General features: G+C 53.2%; 6 protein-coding genes across 6 annotated transcripts; 2 read left to right on the top strand and 4 right to left on the bottom strand.

Annotated features, from left to right (window-relative positions):
• Positions 1–827: 827 nt before the first annotated feature.
• Z517_00159 (uncharacterized protein) lies at positions 828–2,567 on the bottom strand (the record flags this gene model as incomplete). Its single annotated transcript, XM_013433125.1, has 4 exons — positions 828–977; positions 1,061–1,508; positions 1,555–1,941; positions 1,999–2,567. 4 exons carry the CDS (start codon positions 2,565–2,567, stop codon positions 828–830), a joined length of 1,554 nt encoding a protein of 517 aa, XP_013288579.1.
• Positions 2,568–4,863: 2,296 nt separating this feature from the next.
• On the top strand, positions 4,864–5,595 carry Z517_00158 (uncharacterized protein; the record flags this gene model as incomplete). Its single annotated transcript, XM_013433124.1, has 1 exon — positions 4,864–5,595. One exon carries the CDS (start codon positions 4,864–4,866, stop codon positions 5,593–5,595), a length of 732 nt encoding a protein of 243 aa, XP_013288578.1.
• A 1,411-nt stretch (positions 5,596–7,006) lies between these two features.
• Positions 7,007–9,165, bottom strand: Z517_00157 (uncharacterized protein; the record flags this gene model as incomplete). Its single annotated transcript, XM_013433123.1, has 6 exons — positions 7,007–7,673; positions 7,765–7,950; positions 8,012–8,631; positions 8,693–8,828; positions 8,886–8,970; positions 9,030–9,165. The coding sequence occupies 6 exons, from the start codon at positions 9,163–9,165 to the stop codon at positions 7,007–7,009; spliced, it is 1,830 nt and encodes a 609-aa protein (XP_013288577.1).
• Positions 9,166–9,686: 521 nt separating this feature from the next.
• Positions 9,687–12,386, bottom strand: Z517_00156 (uncharacterized protein; the record flags this gene model as incomplete). The annotated part of the gene is made up of 5 exons (XM_013433122.1): positions 9,687–10,863; positions 10,916–11,028; positions 11,075–12,061; positions 12,120–12,276; positions 12,325–12,386. The coding sequence occupies 5 exons, from the start codon at positions 12,384–12,386 to the stop codon at positions 9,687–9,689; spliced, it is 2,496 nt and encodes an 831-aa protein (XP_013288576.1).
• Positions 12,387–14,471: 2,085 nt separating this feature from the next.
• Z517_00155 (uncharacterized protein) lies at positions 14,472–16,219 on the top strand (the record flags this gene model as incomplete). Its single annotated transcript, XM_013433121.1, has 4 exons — positions 14,472–14,654; positions 14,717–14,931; positions 14,982–15,554; positions 15,607–16,219. The coding sequence occupies 4 exons, from the start codon at positions 14,472–14,474 to the stop codon at positions 16,217–16,219; spliced, it is 1,584 nt and encodes a 527-aa protein (XP_013288575.1).
• A 230-nt stretch (positions 16,220–16,449) lies between these two features.
• On the bottom strand, positions 16,450–17,836 carry Z517_00154 (uncharacterized protein; the record flags this gene model as incomplete). The annotated part of the gene is made up of 6 exons (XM_013433120.1): positions 16,450–17,119; positions 17,199–17,255; positions 17,324–17,407; positions 17,457–17,486; positions 17,693–17,738; positions 17,791–17,836. 6 exons carry the CDS (start codon positions 17,834–17,836, stop codon positions 16,450–16,452), a joined length of 933 nt encoding a protein of 310 aa, XP_013288574.1.
• Between the last annotated feature and the right edge of the window lie 8 nt (positions 17,837–17,844).

The following is a 17,844-nucleotide window of genomic DNA, read 5'->3' as shown; positions in this document are numbered from 1 at the left end:
CTCCCACGACGGATGGCGACTCTTGATATTCTCCCTATCATCATTCGGTCCATGACTCCTGCCTGCGAGATCTCGCCTGTACTTGCAATCAATCACTCAGTCAATCAGACACTGAACTGGCACGCTTCTTTCTCCGTTCCCGCAAACTCGGCAACTCGAACACGGTTATGGATGATCTCCTGGACGCCCGTAGCACCAATTTCTCCCTCACAGCCTACAACCAACAGTCTTCCGCAGGCTTGCCGCATGCCACCGTCCGTCCGTCCGTCTGCACTAAGCCTCAGCTGTATGCTGTACGATGTGCGGTGAGGAAAGTCCCAACGAACCCAAGGGTTGATAACTCGGCTATGTCGCGAAACACAATCAGTCCCGCGGCCGAGATGATGCCGCCTCGGAATAAAGCCGCGCTGAGTCTTGCGACCCTCGAAACCAGGACCCTGGAGGCTCAGGGGCTTCCACGGGGCTAACATCACTGGAGCGAACAACACCACCCTCGCTCATCAATTTATCACCCAGCCGCCAACAGTGACTCAACTGCGGTACATTCTTAGTCGGATTTCTCCATGGCTAGGTTTACTTTGACGACTGTGATGATGACAAGCAAGCCTTTCCTCAATTACCGAGACGTCTTCTACAAATGTTCATTCCTGTCACATCCTACCTAACGCCTGGACGGATCTGTGGCAAGAACAAATGCCAGAAGCTTCTCCCAGTGTCCCTCTGCATGGCTCGCAGTTGCAGAGTTGTTTTTAATGACGTCTCTTCCCGCTGGGAGAGACTTTCAGAGTATCGTGCTCCCTTCAAAAAGGTTCTGTGCCATCAGACCATCAAGATCGCAACTTCAGCCGGACATTGATGCCAGTCTGCTTAACGAACCAATGATTTTTGGTAGACCAGTTTTTCCCCTCATCCCGCCATTCCACATCCAACTTGGTGAGCACGGTAGGGACAAGTTTGTGCATTTCTGCCAAAGAGATCTGGGGGGAGAGAGATCAACTTGAGTCTTTCTTTCGGCATCTTCAAAGGTACGTCGTAGAGATCAGGGGAGACGAGTACTCACATTCTTGCCTATACACGTCCTGGTGCCGTAGCCGAACTGGAACATATATCTGTCCATGTTGGCAGCAGCGGCCGGGTCGAGCCAACGCTCCGGTCGGAACTGGTGGGCGTCGTCGCCAAAGATTCTCTTGTCGAAATGAATGACAGCAGCGTTGACACCAACCCGATACCCTTCAGGCACGTATTTGCCGCAAATCTGTAAGCCGCCGGCGGGCATCAATCGCGGCAAGGTCAGGCCCACACTGGGGTGCATGCGCATGCCTTCTTTGATGCACGCGCACAGGTAGGGGAGTTTCAGTGCCTGCGCGTGCTTGACCGGGAAAGACAGCTCGCCTTCGGCATTGGCCTGGTCAATCTCGGCGCGGAGTCGTTGGTAGACTTTCGGGTCTTTGACGATGTGGTAGAAAATGGAACGGATGGCAATCGCCGTGGTGTCGGAGCCAGCCAGTCTGCCCAGTCACAATGTGCAGTAAAGATAAGGGCTGGAATACTCACAGTGCAATGTATGCTTCTTGCTCGACCTCTCTCATGGAGAAATCCATCTTCTCGCCCTTTTCTCGCTGGATGTTGAAGAGTTGCTGCAGCAAGTCCCGGCTGTCGGAGGTCGAGGAACCCTGGTCGAGCTCTGCCTGCCTTCGTGCAACGCCTTCTCGGGCTGCAACCTCCATCGTCTGCGTGCATTTGATGGCTGCATTCATCTTCGAGTCGAACAGCGAAGACAGGAGGATAAACGGTCGGAGATACGTGGGCGCGACGGCGACTTGACAGAAGCCGGGCATAAGAGCGTCCAACGAAGCGATCCATGCCTGATAGTCGGCGGCCTGCTGGAGGAAGCCAAACATGCGTCCAAAGAAGAGTTCTCCGATGACATCAAATGTATACCTGTCCCACACGTGTTGGCCGGAGACTCACAGATACCGTGTTTGGAGTTGGACTTACCACTGGATCCAGGTGCCCAAGTCACAGTCCTGCCCACGTTGAGCCAGCTGGGTGAGCTTCTCCACCATGACTGTCGTGACTCTGTCGATGGAAGCTTCGGATTGCAGGACGTTGGACAAGCTGTACACGTGGTTGACAATCCTCCGCCGCTCTGAGTGCAGTCTCTCGTTGACCTGGGAGAAGTTGTCTGCATATTTGGACATGCGCGGGTTTCCCCAGACCGGATAGAAATCGGTCTTGGTCAGCGGCGCGGCCGTCCTATACAAAACCTTGATGGCCTCGGGGTCGGAGCAGGCGATCTCGTTGGGCGCAATCCGAACCAGCGGTCCGTACCTGCGATGGAGGTCGCGCTGGACTTGGTCCATGTCCCCGACTTTGAGCCGCCGCATCACCCACAGACGACTCACGGAGGCGAGCCACGGTCCCGGCACGTCGGCCAGGGGATGGAAGTTCCGGGCGTAGATGATCCATGCTACCTCGAGGAGAACCAGAGCCAGAGGCAGTGCGAGAACGGCCGCCACGGGATGGAGAGAGGATGTAACCGCGTTGATGATTGTGTCGACCAACATTATTGCGAACCTGTGGCCTTGATATTTTCTTGGCCTTTCTTGTAAATGTCTATTGTCGATATCGTTCTCGTGGAGACAAAGAGACAAGTGACCTTGAGAGAGCTGCTCGCTCACAAGCAGGACCACAAAACAAGAACAAAGAGCTTTACTTACTTACTTACAACCACGCCGTGAATTGCTTCTGAGCACCCACCCCCCATCTACCAAATAATAGAAAGTTCTTAACCAACGTACCCGAGTATACACACACGCCCATAAGGACCTCCCCCGGCCCGACTTGTTCGAAGGTCGGGGTGATGAACCCACCCCCCACACATGAGCCGGGGGGTCGCAAACTCCATTTCTGGTAACCCCCCGGCTCCCCAGCTCCAGATACCCCAGGGATGCCTAGCGACCCCAGATGCCCCCCTCGCTCGCACCTCGTATTGCGGGTTGAGCCACGTAAAAACCCGGGTCGGCGAGCTGGCCGCGTCTTTCGACTTGCTATTTGGGGAATGCGGCCAATGCTGCTTTACTCACGATGACGCTAAGTCTTCTTGGGATTAGCTTTCAAAATCTCATGACTAAGCGCCAAGATAATGCGAATACCTAGTATTCGAGTCAAAAAGAACATTCAACGAACCACCGAAAATATTGTCGTGTCAGGCTCGTGCTTCTTGTAGAGCTGTGTCGAATATCATACAGGCGGCTCTCGTCTCCATTCGTATACGCTGCAGAGAGGGCGAAATGGAAGCTTGCAACGGGGCAACAGTCTGCGCATCTCGGCACGCTCACAACCTCAGCCTCATCCTCACCCTCAAACGCCCAAGAACGAAGACATCCCAGTGGAAGAACGCCACGATACTGATCTCGATGCAAGCATTATACATGTCGCAGAAGCCAAGTCAATAACGATGCGTTGTCTCTGAATGAAAGGCTTGCTCGATCGTCCTGCTGACCCTTCCTTCGAATGCCAGTGGTGCCAGAGGGTGAGAGCTGATTGTGAATGTACCACAACCGGGCGCGTGATGCTGCATCTGTCGGAGCAATGGCATACAACCATCAGCGCAGCACCTCCTAGCCCCTGTCATCGTGCGTTGGTTTGTGCGACACCAGCAATGGAACCACGCCAGATGCTGTTTCCGCCTAAGTCTATATGTTATCGTCACACCCATTGACCCCCCTCTGCGAAAGATGTGGCAGACCTGTTTCACCTTTCCATCGCTTGGTTGATCTCTCAAACATCCAGCAAAGCTCAAAAGCCTAGTCCATCCACACTGTATTTTGCCTTCCTATCTTGTTGCATTTGAGTATGATTATACTGATACCTCAGCTGTAGCTCACACCGACAGCATGTGCCAGATTGAAATGCCGGTGGAGGGCAGATTTGGCTGTGGGCACACGGGAAAAGACATAGCCGAGCCTAAAACCTACCCCTGCGAGTCGGCGCGCCATAGCGGCCGTGAATGTGCCACAAAAACCACAACATCAAAGGCAATGAGTCGCGGCTCCTTTTCCAGAAATCTCTGTCCCACCTGCCGGAAAAAACCACCCCTAGGTACACAAAAAGACGACGGAGGAGTCGGTGGCGGCAGCTCAGGCTCTGCTGCGAGCACATCGGTCACCAGGGTGGCAGCTTAGAAGTTGGACGGCGCCGACATGATCTGGTTTGACATCCACATTGTCTGAGAGGAAAAGAGGCTTCTTTAAGCACAAACACAACCTCGCGTTGACCTTGGGCAGAGAGAAGCGCAGTGTCGCTGCCCTGCTTACTCGAGTAGTTTTCCTGGCTGGATGCTCATTTCTGGCCACACTGACACTCATTTATATGAGTGGAGGGCTTGCCGGGTTGCGGGACAACTTTGTGTCGTGAATGGCCTCATAATTGAATCTCTGGTTGGTCAGTTGGCTTGCCAATGTGACTGACTGACTGTACGACATGATAGGGACATCCCCACAGACTCGCAAGAGACCTACCTGAACACGTTATAGATGGTAAACAGGTATGTTTCTTACTTGGTTTTGTGGTTGTCTAGCCATCCATCGACTACTTATATCACACTCCAGACGTAACTGGCAGTGCTTCCAAGGCGATGTAGCGACTGTCAGCCTCTCTTGCCACGCTGTTCTTCACCCTTGATACCTGCAATCTCTCCGTGAGGTTACACAAGGCTACCCCCTGTATCACATGATCACGCGAATCACTGTCGCGTTTCGAATTCTTTCAGGAGCAATCTCCTGAAAAATAATTGTCACCCCCTTTCTCAACTTCACAAACCACCATTCCTATGAGCTTGCGTCTCTTACTAGCTTCACCATGGCTTTATTTTCATCTATCGATGGGTCATATATAGTACCACCCGCGGGTCGATACTTGGCGTCTGGCTACGCCGCAGATGTCTACCAGCTCGACGGTCAAAGTCTCGTCCTCAAACGACCCAAATCTTATCCAGGAGACCTCTCCGGGAATCGGCACTTTCGCGGACTCGTCGACAATGAGAGACGCATCTATGAGCTTCTCGGACCCCACGAGGGAATCTTGAGATTCTACGGCTGCCCAGACGAGGAGACAGGAGCGCTCAAGCTAGAATATGCAGACGGCGGCGATCTGTGCGGCTACATCACGACCCAACCCAGACCCAGCGACGCTCACCGCTTCGAAATGATTCGACTCCTGTCAACGACGTGGCTGTACATCTACACGCGCCACGTGCTGATCCAGGACATCAACACGGACAACGTCCTCGTCCACCGCGCGATGCCCAAGGTCGGCGACTTCACCCAAGCCATCGTCTACCCCGGGGGGTGCCCTCCGCCGCAGCACGACCTTTGGATCGACATGATTGGTATTGGCTGTGTCCTGTACTCTATCGAGAAGTGGGAGGTCTTTGATTACGATTACTTCTCAGACCAACGATGGCCGGAGCCCGCAGACCTCAGGTCTGTAGAGGGCATGGCCTTGGGCCCGGTCATCACCAAGTGCTGGGAGCGTGGATACACTTGCATGCAGGACTTTCACGACCATGTCATGCGCCTGCTCAAGTTGTGAAAGGAGAGTCCTGGCGCATTCTCTCCCTCTGAGGGATGTTAATCGACCTATCGCCATACAACGAACCCAATACTTCATCTTCATGCACTTGGTTCGGCGAGTTTAGAGGTTGGAGGGCAGCAAGGATATCTGCCGAGCAAGGATGGAGGACATCCACTGTGGTCACTTGGTCTATCACGCCTCTTTTGCACTGTCGTCAAATCTCTCGCATCAAGCCACACATAGGTCATGTCAGCTGCCTCTACCGGTCGCCTTACGTAGGCCCCTCCGTCGAGGCGCAAAGCTAGCTCAAGCCCCATAATCTGCCATGGTGAAGCGGCGACAGATGACGGGTCAAAAAAGGAAACAAGTTTGATTAGAGAGACCACCAAGTCCACTGCCGTTGTTCGAGGTACGATATCGGGTAACGAACACGATCACTGGGTAGACGGGACCACTCCCGAGTTCGTGAGGCTTACTCGGTACTTGTGTATTACCTGCCCGGGCGGCCTGGGTACTCAGTTTCAGCCTCCCCACTTGGTAGCGAGCAGTCAGCAGCCGTGTGTGTGTGTGTGTGTTTTATGTCTAGTATCACATCCATACATACATGGTATACATGGTACGGGTCGGGTCCCTGCTACCTCATCCAGGCATAGGCACAGGGCATAGGTTGATATTACATGGGTAACTATGCGAAAATGTGAACATCCACGTCTCCCCACATGACGATACCACATACGGTAGTTCCTACACAGACAGAGTAATTTAGCGACCTCTACCGAGTCCTTGGAAGAACCATCCACGATCAGAAAAAGACCTAGTCGCATGTCCACTTAATTACCTACCTACCTATCTACCTACCTATCTACCAAGGTAGGTAAGCAGGTAGGTAGGGAGGTCGTAGTCCGGTACCCGTAACACGGACACGGCGATACTTGTCCTTGTCCTCGTAGACCTTTCCCACCTGCACCCGTGCGTGTTCCTGCCAAGGACTATCTTGTGTAAGTAGCTATCTGGGTATCGAACGACAGTGCCATAGAGATGTAGATACGATTACAAGTACAAGTACATTTACTTGTACAACCCAACCCAGCCTGTTCGAGTTCTTTTCCTGATGTGGTACTATACTACTACTTCTTGATAGTTCTAACTAGGAGCGATTTGTAGCGACAGGTTGGGGCGGCCCCAGTGTATTGAGTACTCGGGAAGGAAGCAGGAAGCAGTGTACTAAGTATGGAGTGTAGAGTGTAGAGTTTATGGTCCCGAGTACAGCGTATATTGGTCACCTCCATCGAGACGTGTTAGCCATGTGAAGCAGCCTCCTTCCCGTCGGCACAAATGGTAAACAAGCGGGAAACAAGAAAAGTTTAGCTCCATCCTTTCCTGTTATATTGTATTGTATTGTATTGTATTCCACCAATACCGACGATATCTAAAGACGCAAAACACGGTGCAACACCGTGACCAATCTATCGCCACAATCGTCCGGGACGTTCTGGCTCCTCCACGCGACGAACCGGTCTGGCCTGACGAGCACGGCCCCGTCCTCATCCACCCCTCTGAGCTGGGCCCAGTCCATATAGACGTCCTCAAAGTCCTGTCTGTGGCCGATGGCAAAGACGTCGATGGGCGTCTTCAGCTCCCGCCGAACTCGTTCCGCCGCGCCGCGCCACGCCTCTCGTCCGCCGATGCCGGTGAAGATCGTGAATCGGCCTTTGCCGCACAGGTCGATTGTGGAGATCTTCTTCCCCGGCACGAGCGTCGTCAGCCACGCGTGCGGGACGCGACACCCGGGGTACGTCGACGGCTCGTGGTGGCGGATGGGGTCTTTGGCGAACGCCGGTGGGGATTGGAACTCCTCGTCGTCCGTGTACACTGCCGCGTGAGGTGCCGTGTATCTCTGGTTCATCTCGATGCCCAGGCCCTGGATCTCGGATTTCGTCGCGTGCAGGGTCTTCTGGAAGACTTGTCGACGGCGGCGACCCTGTGGGGAATCCTGCGCGAACTCGTGCCAGATTTCCTTGCGCTTCTCGATGTCGTCCTCCAAAATGCCCAGGTTGTCCCACAGCGGGCCATAGTCGTTAAATCCTTGGTTTGCCCTGTTTGCTCAAATCAATTGGCACTGTTTCTTTTTTTGGTAGCGATCGATCCAGAAAGGGCTGGAAGCTAGAAGCTGGAAGATGAACTTACCGAGCAACCACACCTTGTCCTACCGGCTGACGCTCAACGCTGTATGACTCGAGTAGTTCCGGCCCTGCAAGGCCTTTGAGGACGTATGCGACTTTCCATCCGAGGTTGAAGGCGTCTTGAATACATGTATTCGACCCAAGGCCGTTCATGGGCGGGTGTCGGTGGACCGCATCTCCCAGGCAGAATCTGTGATAGTGTCAGCTCAACAATAACAGCAACCCTCTCGAAATCTCCTATAAAGACTTACACCTTCCCTTTCGAGTACTGCTCCGCGACAGTGTCGTTGATCCGCCACTTGGAGACACCGAGGATCTCAACCGGGATAGAGTCGTCCCCGATAAACTCCTTGATGCGGCCCAGCCATTGCTCGTTGGTGGGTTTGTGGTCGACCCACGCAGCCTTTCGATCGGGGAAGACGACAAACATCCATTCATCCCACGGCTTCACCATGCGCACCACGCAGATCCACGCCCAGTCCGGGTGTTCCTTGTCCGGCTGCATGATCCAGTGCAGGTTGCCCATCCGCGCATCCATGAGGTGAGCCATGTCCGCCCTGACCACGACGTTGTACGCGATACCCTTGTCGGGTCTCTGGATCAGCGGTAAATCTATCTGCGTCGCCACGCGGCTTCGAGCCCCATCCGCGCCGAACAGATATCGACAGCGGATTTGGAATTCGACCCCGTTGAGCTTGTCCCTCAGCGACACCAGGATCCGACCGGTTTCCTTGTCTTCGACGAACGAGACGAACTCGGTATCGAACCGGCATTTGAACCCGTGAAGTGTCGCGTAGCGGACCAAGATGGGCTCCAGAAGTGTCTGTGGCAAGTCGACAGGATCACAGGGACTGGCTTTCTCGTAGTCGCCCTTTCCAAAGATGAAACAAGATCAGCGTCAAGTGGTAAGAATTTTGAGACTTGATGATCACCTTCTGCTCCGGGTCGTTGCCCCACGAATACATCCTGCCAAACTCCTCCCCGGCAAACGAGTGCGCCCATCTCACGTGCTGCATGCTCCCATTCGGGGTTGCGACTTGCTTGCAGTCTCTCTCGAGGTCAATGTCCCTCAGGCATTCCGATTACGACTTAGTCTGAAAGTCTCTGGGAGAAAGAGCACAGTACTTACCCATGGCAGCCATATTGGTGATGTGAGCTCTTGGAGTGTCGGCCGTAGTCGAGGCAATGGCGACGAGGATGCCTTGTATTCCTATAACACATAATCGACTCAGGACATGCCAGAGGTAAAAGTAAGACGACTCTCCCTACCTTGTGATCCTAGAAAACATGCCAAAGAAGCACCAGCTGGGCCTGTACCAACGATGAGAGCGTCGGTGTCGACGACTCTACAGCCATTGTCGCTGTCTTGACTGGCCAGAGAGATGTTGGTAATGTCGACAACCATCTCGATCAAAATACTGTGGTAAAGGGGTCCAGGTATAGGTAGGTATATTCAACAGACATGAGTCTTGTGTGTTTAACATGAATCGACTTATAATAGACAAGAACCTGCGGTGTCGTGTGTCTGTCTGGCTCACAGAATGGATCCACACCCTCCAGGCTATACCTGAATCGGTGTCGGGAGGAGAGGGGGTGCATTTCGGCCCGTGGTTGCAGACTCGGAAAACTTGGAGGAACGCCTAGTCTTACCTCAGATGAAGACTGGAGAATATTGTCAAGGTGGAATCATCTGTAATCTTGAAGACCAATTCTGTGGTTGGCTCGAACACATCAGAGACTTCTTTGATGGAAAAGAGGTGGTGTGACTCTTTGAATCCGGGCAGGTGGTGGTTCCCTATGGGTAGAATGAATCGATGTTACGAAGCATATCTCAGTGCTGTCTCTTGCAAGAGCTTGAGGAAATGGGTATCGCAATGCATTGGTATCAGCCGTGACGCCTCAAGAGTCCGGACCAGCACCAGTCCTCTATTGTTGTATCGCCATGCCACCCTTAGACAACCCCGGATAAGTGACTCCTAAGCCTTGGATATCCTGCAAGAACGTCCGAACAGATCTGCAAAGAGGTGTGCTGACATTCTCCCCGTTGCGCAGAAGCGATATACTGAGCTCGAGGGTCTCTGAAATCTGCAAAAGAGGTGTGAAGCTTCCGTCCGGCACCTGCAAGCACGGCACTTTTCCTTTGTCCCAGTATCCGATTAGAGAACCAGAAAACAGGGCCGAGTCTTCCAGTTCCCCGTCAATCGGATCCAGACCCTGGTACTGCTTGGCTGAGAGGTGCCCAGAGTTAGCGAGAGACGGATGGGAAGTGCAGTCGCGGTCATCGATATTGCCCTCGTCGGCTTGGGCAGCCATACCGTACGCCCAAAGGAGCAAGGCTGCTCGTGCCACTGCCAACGGCCACCACAATGGCCTAGCCGTCCCTTCTGCAACGACTCTGAGGGTATGCATGATTTGTCCGGCATGAAGAAGCGCTCGTGCTGCACCTGAGGTCTTTGCCCACCTCCTGAATGAAGGCATCAGCATCCTGCCCTCTACAAAACCTTCCTTCCCCGCAAACAGTTGAACGTCATCAAACGATACATAAAGCTCCATGGCTATTAGGTGTGCCATCAGGATGCACGACAGGTCGGTGCCGCAGCGTATAGGAGTCACATGTGGCATTACTCGTCGATACAAGAGATGCCATTTCACCAACAGGTAATGAAGCTCCTCGCGTCGAAGCTGGCCATACTCGGTCGATGCAGACATCGTACATGTTTCTGGGTAGAACTCTTCTTCTTCGGGCACAAACCTCTTGGTTTGGCTATACTGTGACACCAATGTTTGGATACTGCACAGGAGCAGTCGAACCTCAAATGGAGTTACAGCGTCCTGGAATTGGAAAATGTTGCCAGAGAGAAAGCGCCGGTGAAAGGCGGCCAGGGAATGCGGGCATTTTAATGTTGCCACCGTCGACGACGTCGGTGTCGTTAACTCGGATTGGTGCAATTGAAGCAAGTCTTTCCATGCATTGCCACTCGATGCAGCAAACAAAGCCTCGTTGCTGGGCATCGGACAACGCATCTCGGTAAAGGACAAAGTCGTAGGGACGCCATTGAACAGACTGATCTCCTGCTCGACGACATACCACACATATGCCAATCTGGAAAGAGCGTGTCAGAAGTATAAGGCATGTTGACAAGCATACTACATACCGCCGGCGTGTTTCTGTCATAACCCAGTCTCTCCACTCAAAATCAACACTCGAGAGATTGATCTCGAGTATTCTTTGCTGGGCTCGTTCGTGAAGGCCTCGTCGAGACATCATCTGTTGCCATAATCAGCCATGCCACAACTAGGAGCAATAAATCTACCGTCGTGTATGAGCTTCTCAGGGCTTCGGCAAGTTCCATCTGCCTCTTGTTGCCTGACCAGATGCCAAATGCAGTGATCAGAATGGCAGTGCTGGTGAGATATATGTCTTTGGTCTGATTCGCATCTCTCAAGAAAATCTCGTAGAGGACTTGCAGGATAATGCTTGCCAAGTCGGTAGCAAAGGTTTGAACCTCTGGCACGGGGATCATCAGAGCCCCAGACACGAATGTACTCAGCAGCTGCAGTTGCATTCCCGGTCCGTTGTAAGGCATGGCGTGATCCTGATTCAATGTGCCAGGATGTGTGATGGGATAGAATACAGCCAGTCGTGAGAGATAGGCATCAAAGATGGTCTGAACCGTCCTCAGAGGTGGGAACGTGGTGGGGATTCTTCCCATCTGGTCCTTATCGAGCACTTTTGCCAGGACGATATGAATGGTTGCCATGATCGAGTCCCGTGCTTCTTCTGGGATGGGAACGCTGGCATTGTTTTCATGGGACTGGCCAAACTCGTCCACCTTTGCCCAAGCCTGCTTGCTTTGAAGAAATTCACAAATGACAGAAGTTCGGAGGGGATTGCCTTTTGGGTCGGGCTTATAAAGCTGGGGATAGTTGTCGTACCTCTCGCGGTCGTCAATCGAGATGTCTGAGCCTTGTGTATGGTCCTCCGGGCTTTCGTTCGTAGCGTTTATTTGGGGATGCAAGAGATCAGCTGCATAGGACGTGTCAAGAAAGAGGCCTGGTCCACCCTGTTCGTCGAAAAAGAGTGAAAAGTCGTCCCAAGCGGGACTAAACGTGCCAGTCACTGAAGGCTCGTTACCTTGCCACCCTGAATCTGAATTCGGGGCGTCCTTGGGAGAAGATTGGTCTTCACTAACGAGAGGGTACAAGGTTTCCGACAGACGAAAGTCCTCAGCTGTGCCAGACGCCGCGGGGAGAAGTGTGTCGCTGGCTATGCAGATCTCCGGAGCTGTTGAATGCTCAATCTTTAACGATGTGTTAGACGAGCCGCGAAACAAAAGCAGAAGGCGAAGCCCGACTTACATTGGCCTGTGACCTTTGAGCGCCATTCTCTGAATTCCCACGGGTTCGTTCAAGCACACCCGAAAGTCTTCGCTCACGCAACGACGGGTCGACACATAACCTCTTGAACGCGACGTGGTCTCTTTCCAAAGTGCAAGCCGAGTTCTGCTTGCTGCATCTGCCGCAAGGAGACTTTCCATCACACCGTACTTTCATCCTTGCACACCGATCGCAGGCAGCGACTGTTCTGATGGGCGTCTGGGTTTCGAGCCCACTGTTTGGACCCATATGTGCACGAACCGGGGGCAAAATACCATGACTCTTCTCATGGCGCTTCAGCGCATCCCTATGTGCACACGTTTAGTCGGGTCGTAGCAATAATTGGATTGGAAGTGCATACTTTCGCGCAAACTTTTGCGAACAAACTCCGCACGAGTATGAACGAAATGGATTATCTGGCGTGGAGTGGAATATTTTAGCATTGTGGTTGTAGTTGTCGAGTGTTGCGATACTTACGGATCTGCCGATGCCGTTGGAGATGTTCACTTCTCGAGAACTCCTTCGAGCACTGGTTACACTGGTGTTTGGGCCGCTCTTTTCCAGACATTTGAACAAGCGATTGCAAACCACCTGCGGGCCGAATACCTCAGATTGTTTTGGTTTTGAAGGGAATAGACATCAGCCGCGGGAGATGGGCATGTCAACGGTGTAGTTTGGAAACCTGTATCAAGCGCACAAAATAGAGGGAAAGAGTAACAAAATGGAGAGCAGTAGCCTTCACTGCAACAACGATTTGCGACGCCACACGTAGCTGTATCGGAGAGTTCAGTCTCGTCAAGCACTAAATGGACGGGTGTGCAAAGGAATGGCCAAGATTTCGCCGCAATAGCTCGGTCGTCAGCTAAGTACCAAGTACTTCCATGTACCTCGCAGTCGATTATTGGCGGGTTGACTCTGTTTACTGGTAGGAAGGAGGAACAGAGAAGGCGAGGGCAGATAAGGCTAAGCGACCTTTCATGCCAAGGCAGGTTGAGGGATGCAGGAGCGGGGTTTTGAATCCGTTTGATTCGGAAACCACCCAGGTTCAAGCTATTTACGAAGATTAAACATTGGAGGCCGTTTATCGTGGGCCGCTCTATCTCCTTGGCTGGCAGTGGCTGCTTCTTCTTGTTTTGCGATCTGATTGAAGATATAAAGGTGGGATCTGGTCCATAATGTTGGGGGTACTGCCTGAGCCACACAGATTCAGCGTCACGATTCATCGTGTAAAAGGAGCGCCGCTGTCGACTGCACTGGAGGACAATTATCCATCATCCCCATACCCCAGCGACAACTGCTGCAGGTCGAAGTTGGGGAGACGCGGGGACTGGCCAGCGTCGACAATTGGAGAAGGAAAAGCGCTAGTTCAGCTAGTACAGCCACCACGCAACCAAAGCCAATCACCATCGTCAGATTTATGCACCAACGTGACTTTGGTTAGTAACTTTTTCCCTACTCTGGCAGCATGTGTGAAGTGTCACGTGGCAGTCTTTCGTCCCTACCAGGAACTCTGGTACCGTCTAAGGAAGTCAGTGTGGATGCTTTGTCAGGGGATCCCAGGTTTCTGGGGTGCTGTGCTGCATAAACAACAGGAAAAATACAAGTGACATCCAAATTCTAAACTGTCAACTCTCAAGGACCAATTCGACGGCTTCTCTGTTTCATTGTGTCCGTCATTGTGACAAACGTGCCACATACGTGTACTCTTTTATGGATGTGCGACTGCTCCACAGGTTTACCACCACCAACTTGCAACCAAGCCTATTCGACTCTTTTCTTCAGATATCAAGCTAGACATATCTTACAACAGTCTAAGTCAAGAAGTACTCCATCGGGGGCTCCGACACGCCGTGCACCGACATCCCAGGTCTCCCCCACCCCCACCGGTCCGATCGAGGGGGTTCGTGGACGCGACTCACTATTGGATCATTCCGATCACAAAGCAAGCCAAGCAGGATTGTGCTTATTGGCCCAGCTTCACTTCGCCAACCCACAGATTGCTCGCACAGAAGCGGCTAGTTCGTTATCTTCTGAATACTTGACCTTGGCGTGAATGGTTCGCGCGAGTTTGCTAAAACCCCAGACTCGCTTCTCAGCGAGCAATAGCCATGATGCCGTTGGGCAGGGTCTTTACTTGTACATCAATCTGCAATACGAGGTGGGGGCGCTAGGATACCTTCCTCTTTCTGGCCCCTGACCCCGTCTGGAGAAGGACACATGGAGTCGCCAATCTGGGGAAGGACATACAAATATGGCCTGTTATACCCCGCGAGCGTGGGCTGACATTCAGCTGTCGAACCCGCTTCGCCAAAAGTTGACTGAACCCCCGCAGCCATGACGGCCAAGACAGACAGTGAAATTGACGTCGAGAAGCTTTCGAGCAACCCTGAACCAGAAGCGACTCATCTCGAGCGGCCGACGATTGACTTGGGCAATGAGGCTGTCTTGCTCGACGTCACTGCCGGCCATATTGATGGTGCTCTTCTCGCTGGCTTGAAACTGGCGAAAGATGGACATGTAAGAGCAAAGCCCGTTTCCTCCTCTCGAGCATGGCTCAATAGAGTTGACGGTTTCGACAGACAGTCCTGATTCCGCAGCCCTCAGAGGATCCCAATGACCCTTTGAATTGGTCTCCCTTCAAGAAGCATATGATTCTTGTCATCTTGGGCATCGCGGCTGGCTTGGGTGATCTCACATCCACCTTGGGGATCCCTCCCATCATCTTACAGGGCGTCAAATGGAATTTATCTCCCTCGGTTGTCAACTACAACAACAATCTCAATGTTCTCATGCTGTAAGTATTTCGATACCACGAAGGAGACACAGCTGAAAATCTGTGCTTAGAGCCATCGGTGGCCTCTTTTGGGTCCCGTTTGTATATTTCTGGGGCCGAGCTCCAGTGTTGTTCTGGACGACCTTGGCTGGCACGCTCTTCTCACTGGGCACCGTTCTCACAGACGACTTTGACACGTACTACGCTCTTCGTGCGCTGCAGGGCTTTTGTCTGTCCTCGGTCCAGGGCATTGGCCTCAACTTTATCAAGGACATGTTCTTCTTCCACGAACATGCTCGCAAGATCGGCATCTGGGCCGCAATCTTCCTGACCGGGCCGTATCTTGGCCCGCCCTTTGGAAATTTCATCATTGCCGGCACTGGTGGATACATCGGATGTCTCTGGCTGGGTTTCGCGTGCTGCTGTGTCAATCTGGCTCTGATAATCCTGTTCTCGGATGAAACATGGTACAAGCGCGAGGTTCCGATCGAAGACCAGCCAGTCCGTGGTCAACGACTATTTCGCGTGGTTGGCATCTGGCAACTGACCATCCAGAAGGGGTATTTCCTGTCCGTTCCGGAGTCGTTTCATCGACTTTTTCGGGTTTTCCTCAAGCCCATCATCATACCGAGCATGATCTACTTGTGAGACTACCACCACCGCAAGCATTTATCTACCAGGCTAATACATATCTAGCGGCATCAACATCATGTGGGCCGTCGGCATCAATATCGGGACTTCAATTCTGTTCACCGTCCCCAAAGAAGCCGGAGGATATGGCTTTGGGCCCAACGCCCTTGGAGCAATCTGTCTGACCCCGGCGGTGGGCACCATCCTCGCAGAAATCTGGGGCCATTTCTTCAACGACTGGCTTGCCAATCGTTACATCAAGAAGCACGAAGGCGTGTTTGACCCCGAAGCCCGCCTCGTCACAAACTACGTGGCAGCCGCCCTGATGGTCCCGGGACTCGTCATCCTCGGCGAGGCCCTGCAGCATACACTCCACTACAGCGCCATCATCATCGGCTGGGGTGCGTACACGGCGGGCACACTTGCCGCGTCTGTCTCATTGACCGCGTATCTGCTGGACGCGTACCCCATCGCTGCTGGGGAGGTCAATGCTCTGCTCAACTTTGCCCGGGCCATCAGCGGCTTCTCGGTCGGGTATTTCCAGGTGCAGTGGGGTGCGAAGGTCGGGTATGATGGGTCTTTTGGGACACAGGCCGCCATCGTCGGCGTGTCTGTGAGCATTATTGTCATTCTCCATATCTATGGCGGTCGAATGCGTGCCAAGGGCGGGCACATATGAGCGACAGTCTCAGCGTAGTCTGTTGGTGCTGGGTGCGCTCCAAGAGTCCTTTCTGAGGAGTTTTAGATACTGCGATGAGCACTTTCGCGTCTGGTCTCGGACGGTGAAGCCATAGAGACATTGACATGGTCAATTCAGGTACAAGAGTCGTCCAATGTTGAACTAAGCGACTCATCCCAGTAGATCAAGAGAATATCTATCCCTATAACGTATTATTCGCTCTAGCAAGCTCACAGATCCTGCTTCAACATCCTCGCATTATTCGACGCCTCAAACATGTTCAGAATCTGACTGTGCGCTACCAACAAGACACCCCCTCCGGGACAGAACCGCAGAAGCTTCGCAGTCAGGCCTTTATACAGACCCCGGATACCCTCCTCTCGCGCCACCGTGATCAACGCCGGGAAAGCCCAGTTATACTTTGCCACGGCGCCTTTTGCCCGGGTCGACGCCTGGATCCTCGTCTTGACCACGTCCAAGGGCGTGTTAAGCACGGTGCCCAAGCTGCCGCCGATCGCGCCGGTGACAAAGTTCGTGAGGGTCTGCTCGACGTCCGTCGAGGGCGCGGGCAGCGCCGCCTTGACTTTGAAGATGCTCCCAAAGTACCCCGCGTTCCACACGATGTGGCGCCACAGGGTGCTCTCGAAGCCTTGGTACAGCACGAGGAGGCCCTCGCTCTTGACGACGTGCGCCACGCACCGCGTCACGGACTTGTATCTGCTCGCGACAGAGGGGTCTTGCAGTCGGACCTTGACGAGCTCGAACGGCGTCACCACCACGGCCTCCACGGCGCCGGCGCTCGAGCCGGCGAGTAGGGCTACGGTCTGATTGACTTTCGGGGCGCCGAGGATGCGCAGGTACTGTCTGGTGAAGATGTCGTTGGACGAGAATTTGACTGCTCTAGAAGAGAGAGAGAGATAGAGTCAACTCAGTCGACGCTGCGTCATCAATACATGTTATGGCTGGGAAAGAGACAGACCTTTTCGGGGTCTCCATCAGGATGGGCACGGTGATGCCACGGTACAGGTGTCGGAATCTGCCATGCTTATCGGTGAGTACTTTTTCTCTGAGCCGTCAGTGTAGGTAGTGTGCAGTGAGAGATACCCTTCATGCCTGATGATCTTTACGAAGCAGTCCATCACACCCCGGTACGACTCTGCCGAGAGGCTCTTCGATCGCTGCAGTTGTCTTTCGCAGAGTCAGATCATTGTTTGAGATCAGTGATGGCTGTACGTACAGCCTGGTCTTGACGACGTCCAAGGGGTACCTAGCCGTACATATATCAGCCCCGTGTACCCTCCCAATGGTCCAATGCTCCTGGCACTGCCACAAGCACTGTAGTTGTACGCACATGATCAAAATCTAAACGACAGCACATTTCATTTTCAGTCAGCTCCTCAGTCATTCAGCAAACCACCCTCCACGGTGCCTTGCACCAAGACTATCGCCATCACCTTCGTCATGACCACATACCTCCGAAACACCTGCTCCCGCTCCTGAAAGAAATTCACATCCAGCCCTGTCAGTGTCGACTCTCTTGCCTTCGCATGGCATGGTTCAAGCTGACGTACCGGCCGCAAACTCCTGCGTAAACGTCACGTTTCTTTTCTGAGCCATGGCTCTTC

The sequence above is a fragment of the Fonsecaea pedrosoi genome (assembly GCF_000835455.1).
Source record: "Fonsecaea pedrosoi CBS 271.37 unplaced genomic scaffold supercont1.1, whole genome shotgun sequence".
NCBI lineage: Eukaryota > Fungi > Ascomycota > Eurotiomycetes > Chaetothyriales > Herpotrichiellaceae > Fonsecaea > Fonsecaea pedrosoi.
This window is presented reverse-complemented; position numbering and strand designations above follow the sequence as displayed.